General features: G+C 40.2%; 1 protein-coding gene across 5 annotated transcripts in view; it reads left to right on the top strand.

The window, feature by feature from the left end:
• Nucleotides 1–24,884, top strand: part of FANCI (FA complementation group I) — a 76,560-nt gene that overhangs the window by 50,872 nt on the left and 804 nt on the right. For 4 of the 5 annotated variants that reach the window (XM_033402838.2, XM_033402837.2, XM_049705418.1 and 1 more), the window contains 19 exons: nucleotides 21–89; nucleotides 3,913–4,014; nucleotides 4,943–5,116; nucleotides 5,192–5,313; nucleotides 5,838–6,002; nucleotides 6,823–7,002; nucleotides 11,323–11,489; nucleotides 11,822–11,895; nucleotides 13,441–13,557; nucleotides 15,928–15,979; nucleotides 16,818–16,945; nucleotides 17,042–17,110; nucleotides 17,296–17,389; nucleotides 17,668–17,855; nucleotides 18,932–18,985; nucleotides 19,068–19,127; nucleotides 22,169–22,243; nucleotides 24,180–24,275; nucleotides 24,529–24,633. In XM_033402838.2, the coding sequence (XP_033258729.1) occupies nucleotides 21–89; nucleotides 3,913–4,014; nucleotides 4,943–5,116; nucleotides 5,192–5,313; nucleotides 5,838–6,002; nucleotides 6,823–7,002; nucleotides 11,323–11,489; nucleotides 11,822–11,895; nucleotides 13,441–13,557; nucleotides 15,928–15,979; nucleotides 16,818–16,945; nucleotides 17,042–17,110; nucleotides 17,296–17,389; nucleotides 17,668–17,855; nucleotides 18,932–18,985; nucleotides 19,068–19,127; nucleotides 22,169–22,243; nucleotides 24,180–24,275; nucleotides 24,529–24,633 (2,091 nt within the window). The remainder of the gene's footprint in view (nucleotides 1–20; nucleotides 90–3,912; nucleotides 4,015–4,942; nucleotides 5,117–5,191; nucleotides 5,314–5,837; nucleotides 6,003–6,822; nucleotides 7,003–11,322; nucleotides 11,490–11,821; nucleotides 11,896–13,440; nucleotides 13,558–15,927; nucleotides 15,980–16,817; nucleotides 16,946–17,041; nucleotides 17,111–17,295; nucleotides 17,390–17,667; nucleotides 17,856–18,931; nucleotides 18,986–19,067; nucleotides 19,128–22,168; nucleotides 22,244–24,179; nucleotides 24,276–24,528; nucleotides 24,634–24,884) is intronic. The other variant, XM_033402836.2, reaches the window with a different exon arrangement.

Here is a 24,884-nt window from a genome sequence, read left to right as displayed (position 1 = left end):
CTCTGTTTGATTCCTTTTAGGGGTTCTATGATGTCCTTCGAAGAAATTCTCAGCTGGCTAATTCAATCATGCAAACTCTGCTCTCACAGGTAAAATGTATTTTTATGGATATAAGGGAACAGATACTAAGGCAATTAAGAGGCGATTGACATTCTTCATAATTTTCAAAATATGAAATAGTTCCCAACTAGTGCAGTGGTGCATTGTGACCATGCCTGAGGTATGTGATGCTATTTCATGTTATTTTATTTTAATCACCACTTATTGCCATTATCTGACAGTTATCCCTCTCAGTTAACAGTCTGCATCCTAAGTTAGAAGGACGTTCTGAAGAACCATTTGTACGGAGGCCATCAGCAGCTTTATTTGTTATGTTTATTTCTGAAAGAAGACAAAGAGAGATTTGGAGAAAATATAGCACAATATTGACATTTGTTAAATCTGAGTGACATATTAATGAATGTCTATTAGGTTATTTTCTGTATTTCTCAGTTTTAAAAAAAGCTTTAAATTATGAACTATTTCAGAGGATTATCAAGATGAGAAGAATTCAACTGGAGAATATCTGCTGTAAATAAGACCTTTTACTCAACGTTTATTCATTAAGAATTTATTTGAATGTTTTTTTAATAACAGTTTAATAGCAGTTTTGTGGTGATATAATTCACGTACCATGCAATTCACCCATTTAAAAAAATATAACTCATATATTTGCAGAGTTGTGCAACCATCACCATAATCAATTTGAGAACATTTTATCACCTCAGGAAAAAAAACCCTACGCCATTTAGCTACCACCCTCTAATTCTCCCATCCTTCCCCCAACCTCCTACCCCTAAGCAATCACTTATCTTCTTTCTGTCTCTATAGATTTGCCCATTCTGGACATTTCCTGTAAATGGAATCATACAGTGTGTGGTCTTTTGTGACTGACTTCTTTCACTTAACCTGATGTTTTCAGGGGTCATCCATGTTGTAGCATGTATCAGTGCTTCATTCCTTTTTATGGCTAAATAATATTTCATTACATGAATCTTTTTATATATTGAGAGAGTTCAAGATACTGTTATGTACTAATAGTGATAACAACAGTACCTAACGTTTAGCACTTATAGAAGGCCAAGCAGTTTATGAAGCATTATATGGTGGATGATCTCATTTAGTCCTCACAAAACCCTGTGAAATAAAAACTGTTATCTCCATTTTACAGATTTATATTTTAAGGGTCTGAGAGGTTAAGTAATTTAATTTGCCCAAGGTCACACAGTTAATTAGTGGCAGAGCTGGGATTTGAACTCAGATCGTGTAGCTCAAGAGTCCAAGCATGTTATTCTCCTATTTGGAGTTGATTAAGCTTTTTGGATCTCTAAGTTGATGCTTGTCACCAAATTTGAGAAATGTCCACTGATTATTTCATCAAATATTTTTTTCTATTCCCTTTTTCTCTCCTTTCCTTCTGCGACTTCATTGGTATGTATGTTGGAATGCCTGATATTATTCCACACATCTCTGAGACTTGTCCCATTTTTCCTCAATATTTTTACACTGTTTTCTTCAGATTTGATATTTTCTCATAATCTGTCTTCAAGTTTACTTTCTCCTCTGCCATTTCAGATCTGTTGTTTTACTCTTGAATGTATGTTGAATTTTATCAAATACATTTTTGTATCTATTGAGATGACCGTTATGATTTTACTCCTTTAACCTATTACTGTGATGAATTATATTGTTTAATCTTTTAAAGCAACGTGGTGGGGGGACTTCCCTGGCAGTCCAGTGGTTAAGACTCCGCACTTCCAACTGCAGGGGGCGTGGATTCCATCCCTGGTCATCAGGGAGCTAAGATCCTGCCTGCCGTGTGGCACGGCCAAAAAAAAAAAAAAAAAAATTGCATTCCTGGGATGAACTCAAATTGATGGTGATATATTACCTTTTTTATACACTACTGGGTTTGGTATTCATTTAAGACTTTTACATATATGTTTATAAGAGGGAATGGCCTGTAATTTTCATTTCTTATACTGAACTTCCTTGGTTTAGTATGAGCTTATTAATAAAATGATTTAGGGATGTTCCCTCTTTGTCTAGTTTATGTAAAATTTGAAATTGTCTCTATTTCCTTTTTTTCCCTTAACTTTTTTCAAAGTTATATGTTATCTTTCTTTAAACTTTCAGCTAGATTTTTGGCTTTTGATTTTTCGGACTACACAGGTAGTGTGAATGCTACCCCATCTACGTTTGCAGACTGGCTTGTGGTTAGAAAGTCCCAGGAGAGACATTTTTCCCCCTTCACCTAAAGTCAGGGGTCAGTTAAGCAGATACATATCCCTCTACCATCCTCCTCCATATGCTGGATTTATTTTTTAGGTTTATCCACTAAGAATATCTCCTGAGAATTCGAGCTTTATGTGAAGGTTTCTGATCCAACCTCCACCGCATGAGGACCCTAGGCTTTGTCTTTAATTTCATGATTCCTTTTTACTTTCCTTTTCCTTTCCTCTTAGCTATCTATTTAATAAATATGTCTATATAAAATTTTTAATGCAATATTATTTACTGTTCTTTACCATGAGGATTTCTCTAAACCCTAGTCCACCATTTTGCTATAAATGGAACTGCTCTTTCTCTCCCTCTCCCTCTCCGTCCTTTTTATGCCATTGCTTTGTGATAATTCTGCTAACGAAGCTCCATTTGAAAGTACGGTCTCGGATATGGAGAAATTATTGGGAGGTCCTATACTATTCATCGAAAGCTTTTCAGTGGGCCTTGGACCTGATCCTATATAAAATTTGTATCCTGGTATACTGTATCTATCAAACTGTAATGATCAGTCCATCTACATTTGCACATTTAACATCGCAAATGATGACTGAAGGCATAGACCAGTGCTTCCCAACTTAGGTTAGTATGTGGACCTGTAAAATTCTACAGACTCCAAAAGTTAAAAAAAAATGATAACCTTTTTTTTAATGGAAGTATAGTTGATTTACAATGTTGTATTAGTTTCTGGTGTACAGCAAAGTGATTCAGTTATATATATATTCTTTTTCATATTCTTTTCCATCATGATTTAGTACAGGATGTTCAGTATAGTTCCCTGTGCTATACTGTAGGATCTTGTTGTTTATGTATCTTATATACAGTAGTTGGTATTTGCTAATCCCAAAGTCATAATTTATACTGCCTCTTTTCCCTTTGGTAGCCATAAGTTTGTTTTCTGTGTCTGTGAGTCTATTTGTTTTGTAAGTAAGTTCATTTGTCTCGTATTTTAGATTCCATATGTAAGTGATATCATATAGTATTTGTCTTTCTCAGTCTGACTTAGTATAATCTCTGGGTCCATCTTTGTTGCTGTAAATGGCATTATTTCATTCTTTTTTATGGCTGAGTTAACTAACAGTTTTTTGAGCTCTGTTATGTGCCAAGTAGTATTTGAAGCTCCTTACATATGTTAGCATGTTTAATCCTTATACGAATTTATACATTTATATTAATAAATATCCTCATTTCACAGATGAGGAACCAAGGCATGGATACCTTTATTGAATTAATAAGTGGTGGTACTGGGATTTTAGACTCAGCCAGTCTGACTCTAGAGCCTATATTCTTAACCTTCAAGCTATACTGAAAATGCTGATTGCCTATACAAATTTAGGAATTGGTGTGAGAGAGTATGATGTTTTATAGGAGAGGTTATGAAGTGGAAATAGGAAAGAAGATCTCAGTTGGTACAGTACCTAAAGCAAGGGCAAAGGATATGGTTGAGTCAAAGCAACACAAATTTTGCTGCAGTGTTCTTTGGACAGTTGGGAAATAATGTCTTAGAAAGCATTAAAGGTGCCATTAGCTTGACCCGCTAAAAAAGTGAAAAACATTCATGAGCCATGGTATCTTTTTCCTTACCATACACAGTTAAAACAATTCTATGAGCCGGAACCTGATATGCTGCCACCTCTGAAATTAGAAGCTTGTATTCTGACCCAAGGAGATCAGATCTCTCTACAGGAACCACTGGTGAGACTTTTTTCCCTCCTTCCAGAACCATTATTTTTACTCTTAAGTAAAACTATCAGCCCTGTTGATATGGTTGATCTTCAGAAACAGATACCTTCCCCTGTGAAGTGCTCTTCCTGGTACTCCCAATGAATTTTTACTCTTAACTCTTAACTGCTTATCTTTTCTGACCCATCTTCACCTTGGTTTTCTTGGTAAGATATCTGCATGTCAGCACTTTACTAAATCAAGGCATCCATTGTTTCTCCCAAGGAGCATTTTATCTCCCGTTCATGGCTCTTTGATTACATATACTAAATAAATATAGTTTAGAATGGAGAGAAGGAGGTCACCCAGAAGCAGATGAACCCAGGGGACCTGCTTCATTAGTCTGGGGTATATGATTTAGGCTGAGCTAGAATTGGCATTCTGTCGAACCTTCAGAGGAACTAGGACAGGTTGGTTTTCTATTCTAGTTGTCTAGCCTCAGAAAGAGAAGAAAAGATAAAAACTGAAACTGTCTCATCCCAAGTGACTTATAACAGATGTCCTCAGCCTGGATCAGAGATGCTAAAGATTGGTCTCCCAAAGATTCCCTCAACATAAACCCCTATCTTTAGAATAGCCTCTGTGACTCAAAGGAGCTAGAGAGGATTTAATTTCACAGCCTGGCTCCATGGTGTTCGTACCAAATCAGAGGCAGCACATCTGATGTTGCATTCTTAGGTGTCAGCTACTTATGAAGCCAGTGCCTTTGGGAAAGGCCAGAAAACAATGCCTCTGTTAGTTCAATTATTTTTTTTCCAGTTTTGTTAATCCAGATTGACTTAACTTGTGATGCTAATGAATAACTTACTTTAGCCTTATAGATAAGGATTATTTGTTGATTATCAACAGCTTCATAGGTTATCCTTTAACAAGAATATTCAATTATTATTTTCTTCTGCAGGATTGTCTGCTTTGTTGTATTCAACACTGTTTGGCCTGGTATAAGAGTAGAGTGATGCCCCTACAGCAGAAGGAAGAGGAGGAGGAAGAAGAGGGATTCTACCAAGACTTAGATGATATGTTGGAGTCTATTACTAGTAGAATGATTAAGAGTGAACTAGAGGACTTTGAACTGGTAATTGCTAAGTCTCAGCTGTGTTGAATAATGGAGGTTTTTAGTAGCTTATTAATTTTATCTTCTGTTTTTTAGGACAAATCAGCAGATTTTTCTCAGAGCACTGGTATTGGCATCAAAAACAATATCTGTGCTTTTCTTGTTATGGGAGTTTGTGAGGTTCTAATAGAATATAATTTCTCTGTAAGTAATTTCAGGTAAGGTATTGCTGTGACTCTACTTGTAGTTCATTTTATGTGTGTGTGTGTGTGTGTTTTTTTTTTTTTTTAACACAATATGCTAGGTATGAACAGACCACAGACCATACACTATCTATTAATGGACATGTAGCCTAAGACCAATCTATGTTCTTTCTACCAGGGAACACCAAAGCATATGCCAAAGAGGCTGGTGAATTTTGTCCCTCCAGCAGGCTTTAATGTATTCAAAATTCCCCAGACCCTGAACATAAGAACTCCTGATTTTAACAGAGAAATTTTGATTGGTGGTAGTATTGAACTTTCATTCTCTGCAGTGACTGGTATAAATAAGGGAAGAAAAGAAATAACCCAGATTGGTATGACCTGGGAGTGCTGTGTTAATGAAGATCCATTCATTTGTAATGTTGGGTCTAAACTATGACATCTAAAGAAGCATTGTGATTTCTTTATTACTGTTTGTGAAAATAAACCACAATATTCTGATGCTTGTCCTTGATGGTCTCTTTTTCTTTTTTACACAGTAAGAATAAGTTTGAGGACGTTCTGAGCTTATTTATGTGTTACAAGGAACTCTCTGACATCCTTAATGAAAAAGCTGGTAAAGGCAAAACTAAAATGGCCAACAAAACAAATGATAGTTTTTTGTCCATGAAATTTGTGTCTGATCTTCTCACCGCTCTTTTCAGGTAAGGTTCTAACAGAGTGCTTAAAGACAGCAGTGTGGTGAAGATAAAAATACCTACCCAGGCTCACTGATAATACCTAGCTTGGATTCACACAGTTCTTAGCACATATACAGTAAGAAGTAAGGTAGGAGGTTTGTAATTTTCTTGAAATGAAGGCAGAACAATCCTACCTAGGCATTAAAGAGATACTTTGAATTATTAAAGGAAAAATCAGAAACAATGGACTAGTGAATGAAAAAACAGGATGAATTCCAACAATGTGTTCTAAGAAAATCAACCTAAGTAGCTCAAACACGCTAACAGATAAAAAAAGAAGAAAGAAAAACCTGAATTAAAAAAAACAAAGGGGCTCCCCTGGTGGCGCAGTGGTTGAGAGTCCGTCTGCCGATGCAGGGGACACGGGTTCATGCCCCAGTCCGGGAGGATCCCACATGCCACGGAGTGGCTGGGCCCATGAGCCATGGCCGCTGAGCCTGCGCGTCTGGAGCCTGTGCTCTGCAACGGGAGAGGCCACAACAGTGAGAGGCGCGCGTACCGCAAAAAAACCGCAAAAAAACAGAAGAATAACAACAACAAAAAACCACTAAAGAAAACTAAGACATTTAAATTTCATCAGAGTTAAAGGAGTGGGGGAGGGGGAGAAAGTGAGGTAACACTGAGAATGATATTTGTAGGACAGCCATGGCAGTGACTCTGGCATGGGCTGCTTAGAGTCTGTCATTTAGAGCTTGCTCTGTACTATTACCCTGAACAGTCTCTAGAAAACCTAATTCCAGGTCCCAATAGCTGTAGAGGAATCTTTCTCTTTTTCTCTCTCTAGGGACAGTACCCAAAGTCATGAAGAGAGCCTGTCTGTTCTAAGGTCCAGCAATGAGTTTATGCGCTATGCAGTGAGTGTGGCTCTGCAGAAGGTACAGCAACTAAAGGAAATGGGGCATGTGAGTGGCCCTGATGGCAAAAACCCAGAGAAGGTCTTTCAGAACCTCTGTGACATAACTCGGTAAGCCCCACTCACCCTTAGAAACCGTTTCCACTTGCTGTGGAGTCTCCAAGAGAAGAAATTGGGGGTGGGGATGAAGGTGGGTTTGAGGTTGGGCATTGCCCTAAAGGTGAAAGTACAGTCACTATATTGGGTTCTTTTTCCTAGTCATATTTTGGTGTGGATTGTTAGTCACATGTAAAACGTTATTCTGTTACCAGGAATAAAGAGGGATATTACATAATGACTAAATAATTTATCAAGTAGATATAACAATTTTAAATGTATATGTACCTAACAACAGAGCTTCGAAATACTTGAAGCAAAAATGGATAGAACTGAAGGAGAAATATACAAATAAAAATCTACCTCTCTTGGTAATCAGTAGAAATAGATAGAAAATCAGGGAGGATGTGGAAGACTTGAACAACACTATCATCCAGCTTGATTTAATTGACATTATAGAACATTAAATAAGTTTCAAAATACACGTTCCTTTCATGTGCTTATGGTACATTCATCAAGATGGACCAATATTTTGGGCCATAAAACAAACTTAACAAATTTTTAAAATAGAAATCAGCGTGTTCTCTGACCACAACAGAATTAAACAAGAAAGCAGTAACAAAAATATGCGGATAATCCCCGTATATTTGGAAATTAAATGCATTTCTAAATAACCCATAGTCATAGAGAAAGTCAGAAATTTTAAAATATCTTAATGAAGATGAACATTTGAGCGTGCCAAATTTTGTATGGTCCAGCTAAAGCAGTGTCTAGGTAGAAATTTAGAACAATCAGTGTTTATATTAGAAAGAAATCTGAAATCTCTAATGTAGGCTTTTACATTAAGAAAATAGAAGATCAGGTTAAAATGAAAGTGAGCAAAAGGAAGGAAATAATAAAGACAAAAGTAGAATCATTGAAAATAAAAACAGGGGCCTTCCCTAGTTGTCCAGTGGTTAAGAATCTGCCTTCCAATGCAGGGGAATGCAGGTTTGATCCCTGGTTGCGGAACTAAGATCCCACATGCCTCAGGACAACTAAGCCTGTGCTGTAACTACTGAGCCCACGCACCACAACTAGAGCCCATGTGCCGCAATGAAAGATTCCACATGCTGCAACAAAGATCCCACGTGCCGTAACTAAGACCCAATGCAGCCAAATAAATAAATAAATTTTTTTTTTAAAAGAAAGCAAAAACAATAGAGAAAATGAGACCAAAATCTAGTTGAGATCAATAAATTCAATAAACTTTAGCCAGACTGACCAGGAAAAGAAGACACAAATTACAAATACCAGGTATATGAGGAAGAGGAGACATCACTACTGATTCTACACATATTAAAAATTCATAACAGAATGTTAACTTTATGCCAATAAACTTCATAACTTAAATGCACAAATTTCTTTAAACCTCACTCAAGAAAAAATAGGTAACCTGAGTAATCCTATCTCTATTAAAGAAATTGCATTTGTGATTCAAAATTTTCCCTCAACAAAAACCGCAGACCTGCATGTCTCCACCGTTGAATTCTACCAAACATTTTAGGAAATAACACCAATTTATGCAGACTCTTCCAGAAAATGGAGGAGGGAACATGTCCCAACTCATAAGACCAGTGTTAATTACCTTGATACCAAATCCAGCCAAAGACATTAATAAGAAAAGTACAGACCAAATTCTCTCATGCATATAGATGTAAAAAAATTAGCAAATTCATCCCAACAGTTTATAAGAAGAATAACTTATCATTTAAGTGGAATTTTTCCCAGGATGCAACGTTGGCTCAAAATTTGTAAATCAATCAGTGTAATTCACCATGTCAACAGACTAAAGAAAAAACCATATGTTCATCCCAGTAGATGCAGGCAATCAGAATTCAACATAAACCATGATAAAATCTCTTGACAAGGGCTTCCCTGGTGGCGCAGTGGTCGAGAATCTGCCTGCTAATGCAGGGGACACGGGTTCGAGCCCTGGTCTGGGAGGATCCCACATGCCGCAGAGCAACTAGGCCCGTGAGCCACAACTACTGAGCCTGCGCATCTGGAGCCTGTGCTCCACAACAAGAGAGGCCGCGGTAGTGAGAGGCCCACGCACTGTGATGAAGAGTGGCCCCTGCTTGCCACAACTAGAGAGAGCCCTCGCACAGAAACGAAGGCCCAACACAGCAAAAATAAATTAATTAATTAATCAACTCCTACCCCCGACATCTAAAAAAAAAAAAAATCTCTTGGCAAACCAGGAATGAAAGAATTTTCTCAGTCTAATAAAGGATATCCACAAAAACCCTATAGTTAACAGCATACTTAATGAAGAAAGACTCAGTGCTTTCCCCCTTTTGCTTTCACCACTACTATTCAAAATCATACTGGAGGTGGTCCTAGTCAGTGCAGTAAGACAGGAAAAAGAAATAAAAGACAAAAGATTGAAAAAGAAAGAATAACACTGTCTTTATAGACATAATTGTCTACATAAAAATTTCCAAAGAATTATTTTTAAAGCCACTAGATCTATTAAGTAAGTTTAATAAGGTTGCAGGATTCAAGGTCAGTTTTTTCGAAAACTGTATTTTTATGTACATACTAGTGGTGAACAACTGGAAATTGAAATTTTAAAAACTACCATTTACTATAGTGTCACAAAATGAAAACTACTTAGTGATAAATCTCAAAAACATGCAAGATTGATGTGATGAAAACTATAAAACATTAATGAAAGAAATCAAAGAAGTCCCAAGTAAATGGAAAGACATACAGTGTCCAGGGATTGGATGATTCAGTGTGTCAAGGTGTGAATTATTCCCAAATTAATCCATAGATTCAACACAATACCAATCAAAATCCTATCAAGCTTTATTGTAGGAATTGACAAGATTATTCTAAAACTTATATGGAAAAGTAAAGGACCTAAAGTAACTAAAATGTGAAATAAAACAACAAAGTTAGAGGACTCCCACTATGTGATTTCAAGTCTTACTATAAAGTTGTTGTGTTTAAGGTAGTGTGGTATTGCTAGAATCAATGGAACAGAAATAGATGGTTCAGAATTGATCCACACAAGTATGGTCTTGACTTTTGACAATGGAGAAAGAAAAGTCTTTTCAACAAGTAGTTTTGGAACAGTTGGACATGAATATGTGAAAAAATGAATCTTTTATCCATTTCTCATGTTATATACAAAAAGTTGACTTGAAATGGATCAGAGACATAAATGTAAAACCAAATATTGTAAAACATCTAGAAGACAGAAAAGGCTTTGCAACCTTGTTTTAGGTAAAAATTTCTTAGATGAAATACCAGAAGCACAGTTGATATTTTTAAAAAATTTAACTCTGTTCTTTGAAAAACACTCTTAAGGAAATGAAAAGACAAGCCACAGATGAGAGAATATTTGCAAAACACATGTCTGATGATGGACTGGTAACCAGAGTATATAAAGAACTCTTAAACTTGTTAAGAAAACAATCAAATTGCAAAATGGGTAAAATACTTGAACACTTTACCAAAGAAGATGTATAGATGGCAAATAAGAACCCAAAAGGATGGTCAACATAATTAAACACTAGGTAAATGCAAATTAAAATCACAATGAGATATCAGTAAACACCTATTAGAATGCCTAAAAGTTTAGATTGACCATACTAGAGTGTTGTCACAGATGTGGAAGAATTTGAGCTCTTATACACTGTTGACAGAAATGTAAATGGTGCAGCCACTTTGGAAAATAGTTTGGCGGTTTCTTAAGAAGTTAAGCACACACCTACCATATGATATTCCCACCCCACTCTTAGGTATTTACCCAAAAGAAACGAAAGTAGATGTTGATACAAAGGTTTGTATATGGCAGCTTTATCTGTAACAGCAAAATCTGGAAACAACCCAGAAGTCTGTCAATAGATGGATGGATAAATTGGTGAATGGGTAAGCTGTGGTACATCCATACCCTGGAGTACTACTCAGCAATAAAATGGGACAAATTACCAATACATGCAGCAACATAGGTGAATCTCAAAAGCATATGCTGTTAGCAAAGCCAGATTCTAAAGGCTGCATAATGAATGATACCATTTTTATATGATAGTTTGTAAATAATAAAGCCACTGGGACAGGAAACAGACCAGTGGTTGCTTGCAAAATCGAGGAGAAATAATTGATTACAAAGGAGCACATGGGAACTTTTGGGGTAATGGAAATATCTTGATTGTGGGGCTGAGTACACAACTGTGTAAGTTAGTCAAAATTTATAGAACTATACATCTATAGGATGGGAATTTTACTGTATGTAAATTGTACCTTAGTGAACCTGACTTTGAAAATAAAATCACTTTTCCCCAGGGTCTTGCTTTGGAGATACACTTCAATTCCTACTTCAGTGGAAGAGTCGGGAAAGAAAGAGAAAGGAAAGAGCATCTCGCTACTGTGCTTGGAGGGTTTGCAGAAAATATTCAGTGTCGTGCAACAGTTCTACCAGCCCAAGATTCATCAGTTTCTCAGGGCTCTGGGTGGGCATTTCAATTTTGATAAATTGGCTCTGAGTTTGTCTTTCTTAACCAAACCTCTTGATTCTAGTTGTTAACCTACCAGAGGACACCTGAGAAGTCCTAACGTTGGTAAGGAGTGACATCTAGTGGATTCAGAATTGACACTTACTGGATTACATTTATTCACAAACAGTGACTGGAAAATGGAATATAGTATTAAGAAATTGCAGAATGTTAGGAATATAATTAAATCTGCCTCCAGACTTTTTTGGCTTCCTAAAATTTTAGTATGAAAAGGCAAAAAAAAAGCCCAAGCCCATTTCAAAGAAGATAGAGTTCTTTTCCTTTCCTAGATGCCACAGATAAGGAGGAAGAGGTGGAAGTCAGTGTCACTCAAAGAGCAGCATTCCAGATCCGGCAGTTTCAGGTGAGAAGCCTGGGAAACTGCAGTACTTTGTGAGGGTCCTTGGAAAGGGACTGTTAGCAGGGCCAGCTGGTGAGAATGGGCAGACAGTGAGCAAGTAGAACAGGAATTTCTTCTGGGTCATCATTCAAGCAACAAGACAGAGCTCTTAGAATGAGAGAGAATGCATTTGAAAGGATTCTAGGAAGGATGTGTATTTAAGCCACCCCAACCTGCAGGAGTCATTGCCTCTAAGAATCACTGTTTGAGCTGATACAGAGAGACAGCCAGGAGCCCATTAATGCATGCAAATGTAATTTGGCATTGTCCGTCAGATTGCATAAAGACTGGACAGTGAAGCCTATTAGTTTCTTTTTTAAATTTATTTATTTATGGCTGTGTTGGGTCTTCTTTGCTGCCCATGGGCTTTCTCTAGTTGCAGAGCGTGGGGGCTACTTTTCGTCATGGTGCACGGACCTCTCATTGTGGTGGCTTCTCTTTGCTACGGAGTATGGCCTCTAGGTGCGCGGGCTTCAGTAGTTGTGGCTCACGGGCCTAGTTGCTCTGCAGCATGTGGGATCTTCCTGGACCAGGGCTCGAACCCGTGTCCTCTGCATTGGCAGGTGGACTCCTAACCACTGCGCCACCAGGGAAGTCTCTCCTATTAGTTTCTAACCACTAGTTGTCACAATATCAGAATCTTTTATCACAGAAGATTTCTTTAATACATAATTTTAAAGTTCCTATTATATGCCAGGGACTGTTCCAGGTGCTGACGATATAGCAAGGGATAAAAGAGACAAAACCCTACCCTCACAGAGCTTACATTATAGTGGGAAGAGACTAACAGACAAAATACAGTGTTTCAGGTGGTGAGGGAATACCAGCATTGGGGCGTGGTCTAGCCCTGAGGTCAGTGGATGGGCTTCAGGGAGTTGCGAACCACCCAAAACTGGGTGCACGGGAATTCCCTGGCAGTGCAATGGATAGGACTCAGTGCTTTCACTGCCATGGGCCCGGGTTCAATCCCTGGTTAAAGAACTAAGATCCCGCAAGCTGTGTGGCACGGCCAAAACAAAGAGAAAAAAAAACTGGGTGCACAATTCATTCCTGATGTACATTTGGCAGGGGGTTGGAGAAGGAGTCCATAGTTCTCAAGAGAACACTTAGACTTAGAATCAGAAACAGGGTAAGAAACCACCTATTCAATCCAGGTTTATTTTCAGCTTTTATCCTCTTGGATTTTTGGTGTTTTTGCGGTATGCGGGCCTCTCACTGTTGTGGCCTCTCCCGTTGGCGGAGCACAGGCTCCGGACGCACAGGCTCAGCGGCCATGGCTCACGGGCCCAGCAGCTCCGCGGCATGTGGGATCTTCCCGGACCAGGGCACGAACCCCTATCCCCTGCATCGGCAGGCGGACTCTCAAGCACTGCGCCACCAGGGAAGCCCCGGATTTTTGGTGTTTTTGAATCCTTTCTGTCCCAGCCTTAGGAATCTCCAGGTAGATGTCTCTTCTCCCTGTTAGTAACATGTCTGCTAATGTTTCTGTGTATACTTTTCCTTTCTCAGAGGTCCTTGTTGAATATACTTAGCAGCCAAGAAGAAGACTTTAACAGCAAAGAAGCCCTCCTACTCGTCACTGTTCTCTCCAATTTGTCCAAGCTGCTGGAGCCCTCCTCCACTCAGGTATGAGTACCACTCATTCACTCCCACTTAGCATCCCTCAGAAGATGGGGAGTATTACGTCCTAAAGTATATATCTAAATGTCTGCTTGAAATCTGGCTTATTTAAAATAATATATTCAGTTATGCTTCTGAATTAATATAAGATGTATAAGATGTACCTTTCGCAACATAGTGTTTCTATCATGTTATAATTACTGCTTTTGTTTGTTTGGCCACTGTCAAGGGTAAACAGCAAGCACTACAGAAAAAATCTTGTTTATCTGTGGAGTTCAGCCTTCTTAATGTGGGTTTTTCCCCACTCCTGGTGTCTTCTCTTCTTTTCTAAAATGAAAGTATGTTAATTATCAAGAAGGTAGCTGACATTCAGCAGTTAACTTTGTCATCAAGGTTAGCTGGTACTGAGTTTGGGAGAGATTCAACAAAAGGTGATAAGTCAGAAAGCATGATCATAGTCCTAAAACAGAATCAGTTCTGCCCAGACAGGTTTTAGGTATATGTGTATGGGTCTGCACACATACACGAAGAATGTATGTACCCACATGAGCATTCACACATACAGAATAAGAGAAGTGCCACATTTTGTGGGTCTGTTCCATTCAGGAGTGATTTCCCTAGAGGATGATAAAGAGAGTCCTTGAGAGCCTAGGGCTGTGTGGTTCTACCACACCTCCTTCCTGATCTGTGAGGAGACAAGTTGGAGTGCTAAGATGCAAGCCTCCTTGTGTAAGGCCTTGCTTTAGGAAGCACTAGCCAGACCAGCCCTGTGTGTTATGGTGTTTGAGCACTGGAAAGCAGACTTGATTTTCCTGTTGTCCTAGTTCCAGGTAGCCCAAAGAAAATCCTTTTGTTACTTATGTCATCCTAGATCCAAACAACGCATCTGCACTTTACTTTCAGCTTCATTCTTTCATATTGCTACTTTTGCTGCAAGGAGCCCAGGATTAGGAAGGAAACACGGACAGAGAATTGGAACATGGTGACATCTGAGGGAAAATAAATAGATTTGGAAAGGCTAATATAAACAGGAAATTTTTTAAATTTAATTTTCATCACGTACCCCCTCGTAACTTCAGGTAGTCTGTTTAAAATTTTTTAATTTAATTTTGAATGGGTAATAAAGTTGTATGATTTGAAAACCAGAAATTATAAAAAGATTTACAGGAAATGGTCTCCCTTCTATTCATGTCCTCCATCTGTTCAGTTCTTCTTTTCCCCCGATAAGTAAATAATCTTCTTTTAGTTTCTTATGTAAAGAGTTTTTTATTCCTATACAGCAATATGAATATAGATTCTTATTCCTGACCCTACCCTCTTCACACAAAAGCTTGTTCAGCATCCTGCTTTATTTATTTGTTTCATTTAATACTGTATTCTGGAAATCAGTATTCTACAGTAATCACTGTATTCTGGAAACTTTTTATATCAGTTCACAGAGAGCTTTCAGTTAGCCTCTAAATTGATCTTTTTCCCCAACAGATCAAAAACTAGATTCTTTTTTTTTGTGTGTGATACGCGGGCCTCTCACTGCTGTGGCCTCTCCCGTTGCAGAGCACAGGCTCCGGACGCGCAGGCTCAGTGGCCATAGCTCACGGGCCCAGCCGCTCCGCGGCACGTGGGATCTTCCCGGACAGGGGCACAAACCCGCGTCCCCTGCATCGGCAGGCGGACTCTCAACCACTGCGCCACCAGGGAAGCCCCAAAAACTAGATTCTTAATCATTGTTTTACTCTTAAGTATCACGGCATTTCAGTGCCTTTGTGGCTGAAAGCCTATCCCAAACAACTGCTGAAGCAGAAAGCTGAGTGTGTATCTGGCAACATAGGACCTACTATCCCAAGACCTTAAGCTTCCCTGAACTCTTTTCTTTTTCTTTCTTCTTCTTTTTTTTTTTTTTTATCCCTCCTCCCTTTTAACCTCCTATGGCCTCTTGGCTCCTAATAGCTAATTCAACTATCACTATGGCCAGGATCTTACTCTCCTGCACCTCTGTTAGCTTACTATCCTTAAAGATGTCTCAAATGCAGAGAATGTGGGGCATGGGAAGAGGAAAAAGGGTACTTTAGCCCTAGACTGTGGTGGTAGGGGCAGAGGAAGCTCAAAGGGTAAGAGCCCAGACCCCAGGACCTTTGGCCCTTAATGAGGGCATTGAGAATTGAGTCATATGCTATATTTGAGAAAAGTATCAATAAGTCTTCTCATAACTTTGGACTTATTTTTATGCTATTTTTAGTAGATTACTACCACTTTAGATCCAGGCACGTGTTTTAGCAGGTGATTTGCTTAGACTTGGAAAGTTCTAGGGCTCTTTTAGTCTGGCAACACCTAGGTCTGTCTTTTGGCATGTTTCTGTAATATCTGAATGATCTCTAGTTTGTGCAGATGTTATCCTGGACAACTAAGATTTGCAAGGAAAACAGCTGGGGTAAGTTTCCTGACATGTTTCCTTTTAGGCTTTATATAAAATCATCACCACCAAACAACATTTAGAAAATTCACCAGAGTGGCCAAAATGAAAAAACCACACACAATGCCAGTACCAAGTGTTGGTAAGAATATAGAGCAGTTGAACCTCTCGTTCACTGCTACTGGAGCTGTAAGTTGGTATAACCACTCTGGAAAACTGTTTAGCAATATCTAACTACTAAAATTAAACATATGCTTATGATCCAGCAGTTCCACTCCCAGCAAAAATAGGTGGAAGAATTCTCACAGCAGCACTATTCTGATAGGCAAAATCGAACCCAAACATTCATCAGCAGTAGAATGGATCAAGGGATTGTGCTGTATACACACAGTGGAATACTGTAATGAGAATGAACAAACTCCACTGACACACAACATGGAGGAATCTCACACACATAACATTCAACAAAAGACAACAGACAGATAAAAGAGTACTTACTGTACGATTCCATTTAGATAAAGTTCAAAATCAGACAAAACTGGATTACAGTTACAAGGCAGAATAACAGTTTCCTTGGTGGGGGGAGAGGGCAGTTCTGGGGTGCTGGTAGTGTTCTATTTCTTGACCTGTGTGCTAGTTATGCAGTGGTAGTGACTAATAATGGGAAACATCTCCCTTGTTTGGACTCGTGGATAGAAGTGCACCTTTGTGGGAGAGCTGCCTTGATTGGAATGTGTGCAGCACAGGGATATTGTGCCTGAAATATGACGAGCTACATGTTCCAGTTAGGCACCCCACACCCGCCAAAGGACTGACTTGGATTATAACTTAGCTTTTCTTTCCTTCCCACTCCTAGAGGATGCCTCATTTTGCAAGGGCTTGATGAATTTGCTCTTCAGCCTCCATGTTTTGTGTAAGAGTCCTGTGACCCTGCTGCGTGACTTGTCCCAGGATATCCATGGACATCTTGGAGACATAGACCAGGTACCATAGTGAGCCTTTAATACAACACCCTGAGTTGGGGATAGAGGCCAGGGGAACAGCCTTACTGTCATATCTCACCTCTCTTTCCCTCCCCAGGATGTAGAAGTGGAGAAAACAAACCACTTTGCAGTGGTGAATTTGAGAACAGCTGCCCCTACTGTCTGTGTAAGTGTTGATCCCCGACCCTTTGGAAATAGCCTTGTCTTACCTTCCATTTTATTCCCTGTGAAGAGTGAATTATAGTGGCTCGCCTCCTGAGGCCTGTAACCCACCCGCAGGTGGCCATGGTTATCATATTACACCAGCAGCTGTGTGCAATGAGCCATGCCAGGCATTCTTTTCTTTCACAGTTACTTCTTCTGAGTCAGGCTGAGAAGGTCCTAGAAGAAGTGGACTGGCTAATCACCAAGCTTAAGGGACAAGTGAGCCAAGAAATTATACCAGGTAAGTTAACTAAAATCTGAACTGGAGGACTGCATAAAAGCAGATACACTGAGCTCTGTTTGTTTGTGCTAGATTTCCAAAGTAATGAAGGAAGTAGAAGGTAGTGTGCCTTATGACAGCATGATTATTAATGTATTCTGCATGATGAATTAAATACATGCTCATTTTCCCTACAGACTTCCTAGTTAATGATGTTTTGTTGGTTTCTAAATCTCTTTCACTTGAACTAGAAAATAAGGCCAGTTGGGTTTGAATATGCCAGTTTCCTTTCCTTTCAGAAGAAGCCTCTTCTCAGGCAACCCTACCAAATCATCCCATTGAGAAAGCCATCATCATACAATTGGGAACTCTGCTTACATTTTTCCACGAGCTGGTGCAGACAGCCCTGCCATCAGGCAGCTGTGTGGACACCTTATTAAAGGACCTTTGCAAAATGTACACCATTCTTACAGCGCTTGTCAGATATGTGAGTATTGGAGAGACAGTCACTACTATCATTCTGTCCCACCCAGCCAGGACATTACCCCCTGCTGCAGAATGCCCCTGTGCAGAGAGCTCTTGCCTACATCTTTGCAAGTGATGGTTTGATCAGTAGGTGACAGCCGTCTCCACAGGCCCAGAAATAACAGTTGAGGCATAATTCTAAATCTCTTTTTAGAGGCCCTTGTTTCTTTAGCATATGAGTATGTAGCACCTGATGGAGAGTAAATGCCTCTTCAAACACCTTCTAAGGCTCAGTCTAAACTATAGCTATAGAACTTAATCTGATTCCAGTTGCACAAAAAATTAGACTATTGCAGACCAGTCTGGGCACTGACAAGGTGTTTGTTCCTTTAACAAGTGAGTGTTAAATGCCTCACAGGTCAGGTACTAGGGTAGGGAATAAGTCTATTTTTTAAAAATAAAAGGCATAACTTGCCCTGGGTTTAAGTTAATGCTTCTTAGTATCTGTTAACAAGAAATTCTTTTTGTACTTGCAATATTTTGATTCTCAGCAGACATTCAGAGAGTGATAAGAACTAGGTAATTTAGTTCTGATTCTAGCAACGACCCACATTAAATACTTAGAAAGGCACAGACAACCCAAGAAAGATAGTAGACCGCCTCACACCATGTACCCAAACAGCAGTGTGGCCATTTCTGAGAAGGTGCAGCTCAGGCTACAAGGTATGGCTACTAAGCTTCTGTGGTAGAAATACTGAGAACCTCTAATCTTTATTGGCTTTTTCTAAAGCAAAAACAGCAAACTCATTGGTTTTCTAGATACAGGGACTACCAGCCTGAAGGATTTTTAAAGCAATAAACAGAACAAGTCAGAAACAGAAACCCTTTATTACCTGCTGTCTGGGAAGCTTTGGAGCTTAGAGGAGGGGAAAAAGGAAGCCTTGAGTCTAGGATTCTCCATGAATATGGTAGCTTATTTTCTTTTCCCTCTCCAGTCAGAGCAATAAGTCATACTCCATTTGCTCACTGAGTCACTACCTATAGTTTCATGGGACATTTATATAGGAGGGCATGCTAAATCTTGGAATCTTTTGTTAGTATCTCCAGGTGTGTCAGCACTCCAGAGGAATTCCGAAAAATATGGAAAAGCTGGTGAGTTGAGAATGCCTTTCCTAGGAACGGGGAAAGCATCTTATTCCTACAGTTACATTGATTTCCTTCTCCTTTGCTGCAGGTGAAGCTGTCAGGTTCGCATCTGACCCCGCTATGCTATTCTTTCATTTCTTACATACAGGTAAGTGATTCAGAGTCTGTACCAAAATGCATCCTCAAGTAAGAAAGGACTCCTTATATTCCCAGGGGACCACTAGGTCACCTGAGCTAAGCGTATATAAAGTTTCTTCCCTACTTACAGTAAGCCAAAGGTGCCCATATGAGAACAAGCCAAGGTTTGAAGTCTTTACAGCAAGGAAATCTTTATATATAAAAAAAAAAAGTTTGATTTAGAGAGAGAAGGCATTTGATATGTGTACACTTGGAGCAGGGGAGAAACAAACATGCTTGGGCTCAGTGACTTGGTTTATTTCTGGGTGATTCCAAATCCATGCCTTTGGGCATCCTTTGGGAATGTAAGTAAAGTAGCACCATAGTGAGAATGAATGAGGTGATGCATGGGAAGTGCTTAACACAACATCAGGCAAGTGTTCTCTAATGTTAGCTGTACTAAAAAATGAACGTGGCCTTACAGCATCATTTCCCAAGCTGAACTCTATGGAACGTTTTGCCAAATAGTAATATTAGGTATTAAAAACACCAAGAACAGGACTTCCCTGGTGGCGCAGTGGTTAAGAATCTGCCTGCCAACGCAGGGGACATGGGTTCGAGCCCTGGTCCGGGAAGATCCCACATGCCGCGGAGCAACTAAGCCCGTGTGCCACAACTACTGAGCTTGCGCTCTAGAGCTCGTGAGCCACAACTACTGAGCGTGCATGCCACAACTACTGAAGCCGCATGCCTAGAGCCCGTGCTCCGCAACAAGAGAAGCCACCGCAATAAGCCTACGTACTGCAATAAGGAGTAGCCCCCACTCTCCGCAACTAGAGAAAGCCCACGTGCGGCAACAAAGACCCAACGCAGCCAAATAAATAAATAGGTGAATAAATAAGTTAATTAATTTTTTAAAAAATTAAAAAAAAAGAAAAGACCAAGAACAGCTAGTTAAGAGGCCAAGCTGAGACTTGAACCCAAGTACTTTGACTCTACAACAGGGGTCAGCAAACATTTTCTGCAAAAGGCCAGATGGTAAATGCTTTTAGGTTTTGCAGACCATACAGTCACTGTCACAACTAAACTCTGCTGTTGTAGCATAAAAGCAGCCATAGTCAATACACAAATGAATGAGCTTGGCTGTGTTTAATAAAACTTTATTTTGAAAAACAAGCAGTGGGCCTCTGGGTTGTAGTTGGTTACCCCTTGCTCTAGAATCATACTTGGTACTCATTGACATGTAAAATGTTGGGAGGTTTTGGGGTTTTGTGTTTGACCCCATTCTCAAGCTCTTCTTCTGCTTATCACCAGGCACCTTCTAGACTTTTTTTTTTCTACATTACAGAAAAACCAGTTTATGTATTCCCTGGATATTTCCCCCCTTCTCGATTCATATTTGACTTAAGGCCTTACTTGACAAGTCAGCTGATCCACAGGCATTTTTCTCTTTGTGAGATGTGCTTAATGAGTGACCTTGGGCAAGAGCCCACGCGGTTCCACTAACTCCAACTTCTATCTAGAAATCTGGATTGCATTTGCCACATCTTTCAGAGAGCTGTTTATTCTCTTATAGCCCCTTTCTTTTTCTCATAGCCTTGGATCTCAGTGGGAAGAAAGCAATGAAAGCCATTGTTCCAAAACCCTTAGCATCCTGCTCAGAACTGTATACCTTTAAAAGATGCTTCTGGGCTTCCCTGGTGGCACAGTGGTTGAGAATCTGCCTGCTAATGCAAGGGACACAGGTTCGAGCCCTGGTCTGGGAAGATCCCACATGCCACGGAGCAACTAGGCCCGTGAGCCACAACTACTGAGCCTGCGCGTCTGGAGCCTGTGCTCCGCAACAAGAGAGGCCTTGATAGTGAGAGGCCCGTGCACCGCGATGAAGAGTGGCCCCCGCTTGCCACAACTAGAGATAGCCCTCGCACAGAAATGAAGACCCAACACAGCAAAAATAATTAATAAACTCCTACCCCCAACATCTTAAAAAAAAAAAAAAAAAAAGCTGCTTCTCTTCCAGCTACAATTTTAGTCCTACCTGAATCAGCAGAAATGGGCAGTAGATGGGGTTGATTTAGGGAGTTCCAACAAGGTGCCCTGTTGGGTACAACTTTTAGGAAGATGGCTCACTTCCCATTTGGTCCACATGAGTTCTATCTATGGCTGATACTCTGCCCCTCCCTTAAAAAGTCTTCACCCTCTACCCTGCCTTCCAGGGCCAAAAGCAAGTTTCTTCATACCAGCATCTCTGGGATCCCTGCATTTTCTTATTTTCCAGAACATGCCGTGTGGACCAAGCCTCCTGCCTTTCATATAGCTCCAGTAGTATAATTTGTCTCCATTTGCAGGTCTCTGTTTTTAATATTTTTCCTTGTCACGTGGAACGTGGTAATGTTCCATTCCTGGAGGGCACAGAACTCCCCTTCAGGTAAAAGGTTCCTGTTTGTGTACCTCACACTTGGGTGGTCTCTCCTGACTCATGTCTCAATTCTCTTCTGCCTTATCAGAATCCTGTTCTTCTTGGTTCCCTTTCTTATTGGTTCTTCCTTTTTCCAGGAGCTCTTTATTCTCTAATTATGTACAACATAGGGAAATAAGTGTTCCTATGACCTTTAAACCCTTCTGGAGCATGTAACCACTTGTCATGTAAGATACATCACTCCGGGAACAGCTTCTCCAGCTTCCTCTTCTTTATGCAACCCTTTTAGCTAACTTCCCAGTTGGGAAACACCTATTCCTACTTAACCGTGACAGTCCTTTTGTGCCTCACTAGTCCCTTGGCTGCCCTGCTATAGTAATGGTTGGTCCTGCCCTCACTTCCATGTGCTAGATGCATCCAAGAGCAAGATGGTAAACCTCCAAACAAAAAATAGAAAAATGAGGATTATAAAGCATCCCAGAATGCTTCCCACCTTCTGGCATCTGCTGCAGGATAATCTCTTCACCCAGACTTGGTCCCCCTAAGAGTTCCCCCATGCTCCACTGTAATCATCATACTAGAAATTTACCACTAGCCTGCTAGCTCTACAGAACAATCTTCAGGAATGACAGAATTTGTTTCTATTTCTTTAGAACAAGAAGAGTAAGAGCCTAAAACATACAGGAGAAAAGAAAAAGGAGAAAACCGCTGCTGGGCCCACAGCCATGGTAAGCTGCTGACAGTGATCAAGATGTGGTTGCTGGGACTTCCCTGGCGGTCCAGTGGTTAGGAATCTGAGCTTCCACTGCAGGGGGCATGGGTTTGATCCCTGGTCAGGGAACTGGGATCCCGCATGCCGCACAGCACGGCCAAAAAAAAAAAGTGGTTACTGATGAACCTTGAAAATATTAAGTGAAAGAAGCCAGTCAGAAAAAGACTACATAATATGAGTCCATTTATATGAAATGTCCAGAAAAGGCAAATCTAAAAAGACAGATGAGTGGTTGCCTAGAACTGGGGAGTGGGGGGAAGGGGGGTGTTGGAGAAACTGGGAAGGTGACTGCTAAAATGGGTGTAGGATTTCGGGGCGGGGGTGAAAATGTTCTAAAATTGATTATGGTGATGGTTATACAACTCTCTGAATACACGAAAACACACCGAACTGTACAATGTAAATGGGTGAATTATATCTCAGTAAAGCTGGGGGGGAAATGCTTGTGTATGGCTCCTTCTCAGCTCATGGACTTTATGTTCAGATGGAACATCTTTTCCCTCTGAACCAAAAAACATATACTTTATTCAGGAAGTACCGGAAAATCTTGAGCTCTTTCTTTAAAAATAGAAATAGCTTAGGATAACCATTGAGAAGGAACTGGTTTTAGGAAAAGTTAGCGAGTGCAAAACGTGCTCCCTAAAGGATGTGAAAGAGTTGGAGAGGGTGCAGGGAAGTGGGTTCTCTAGTGCACTGCTGGCAAAGGTGAGAATTCAGTACTCTCTCACGGGGGCAGTGTGGCAATAACTGCTCAATTTTAGACCTATACATTCACACACACACACTCTTTACTACAACAATTGCATTTTTAGGATATAGAAATTGTAAAGGCCTATGTACAGAATAGTCCTAGCAATGTTGTAAAGTAAAAGTGAAATACTTGGGAAAACTAAGATACCCACTAATAAAGGACTGGCTAAATGGGTTTATAGTACATTTATACTGCAGAATACTATGCAGACATGAAAAAAATACAAATCTAAATGTTCAGATATAGGATTCTCTCCCAAGATAATGTTAAAAAGAAAAAAAAAAGATGAAAACAATGTTCTCATTTGTAGTTTCAAAATATATATATAGAAACATGTCTATATACTTAAGAAACATATGAAAGGATCTACAAGTTACAATTCAAGTTGAGGGGAAAGAGATATATTAATACCAGCAATGAAAACTCATATGTAGACTAGAGAGGAAATAGAGGTAGTGTAGAGTGGGCTCATTGTTACAAGAATATCAAGTCAGGCAACCAAGTATCTACAAATGGTCCATCCCTCAGCCAGTTTCTAGATAACAGATATTTAGGAATTATAAATAGGAGGATTCATTGCAATCTCCACTAGCATTTAGGTCCTTTGCTGAGAGTGAACTGTTAAAAAAATCTTAATTACTGGTATATAAGTAAAACTGCATTTGATTGGAAGACTGACTAGCTTTCTTCCAAAGCCATGAGCAGTTCTGCTACAGACAGCTTCAGAGGACTTCAAGAACCCTTGAAGGGACTTCCCTGGTGGCGCAGTGGTTAAGAATCCGCCTGCCAGCACAGTGGACATGGGTTTGAGCCCTGGTCCGGGAAGATCCCACATGCCGCGGAGCAACTAAGCCCGTGTGCCACAATTACTGAGCCTGTGCTCTAGAGCCCATGAGCCACAACTACGGAAGCCTGCATGCTACAACTCCTGAAGCCCGCACGCCTAGAGCCCATGCTCTACAATGGGTAGCCTCCACAATGAGAAGCCCCCGCACCACAACGAAGAGTAGCCCCCGCTTGCCACAACTAGACAAAGCCTGTGTGCAGCAACAAAGACCCAACGCAGCCAAAAATAAATTTATGTAAAAAAAAAAAAACACCTTGAACCCAAAACTTAGGTCTTCTCTTCTTTGCCCTGTAGGCCAGAGCTCTTCGGGAAACCAAGCCAATCCCTAATCTCATCTTTGCCATTGAACAGTATGAAAAATTTCTCATCCACCTTTCTAAGAGGTCCAAGGTAAACATACTCTGTTTTCTACCAATCCCATTTACCCTGTGAAGGGACCTGGCAAACTGAAGCAACACAACTGCAGTGGGGGAAAAATCTGCAGTTCTTTTCTGTTTCTGATGGCCTGAATCCAAACATTCATGGATTCAAGTGGGTGTGTGCCTTCCTAGAGGAACTGAAGGGTTTGTCAGAGATAGTTTAGGCTGTCCTGGGCAGGACCTATCGGTAGGAAAATGTGCCCATGTTTACAATCCTGTCACAGGTGAACCTGATGCAGCACATAAAGCTCAGCACCTCACGAGACTTCAAGATCAAAGGGAACATCCTGGACATGGTTCTTCAAGAGGATGAGGATGAAGATGAAGAGGTCAGTGCCTGCTTCTGACTGAAGTGCAGCAAGCCCTAGCCACCCTTTCTAACTGGGGTTAGCAGCCTGTCTGGGGGCAGCCACGGGTTAGTGGAGGAGCAACCACCACAGAATGGGCCAAAAGGTGGTCAGACAAAGATGAAACAGGCTCCTCAAGAGAGGGGTTGTAAACTTGGAACCATACCCAGTTGCCCAGGCTTGTATACATTTTGGGTAGACATTTCCAGAAAGGGGGTGATGAAAACAAGACC

This window comes from Orcinus orca, chromosome 2 (assembly GCF_937001465.1).
Source record: "Orcinus orca chromosome 2, mOrcOrc1.1, whole genome shotgun sequence".
Lineage (NCBI taxonomy): Eukaryota > Metazoa > Chordata > Mammalia > Artiodactyla > Delphinidae > Orcinus > Orcinus orca.
The sequence above is the reverse complement of the archived record's forward strand: the minus strand, read 5'-3'. Positions and strand labels throughout refer to the sequence as shown.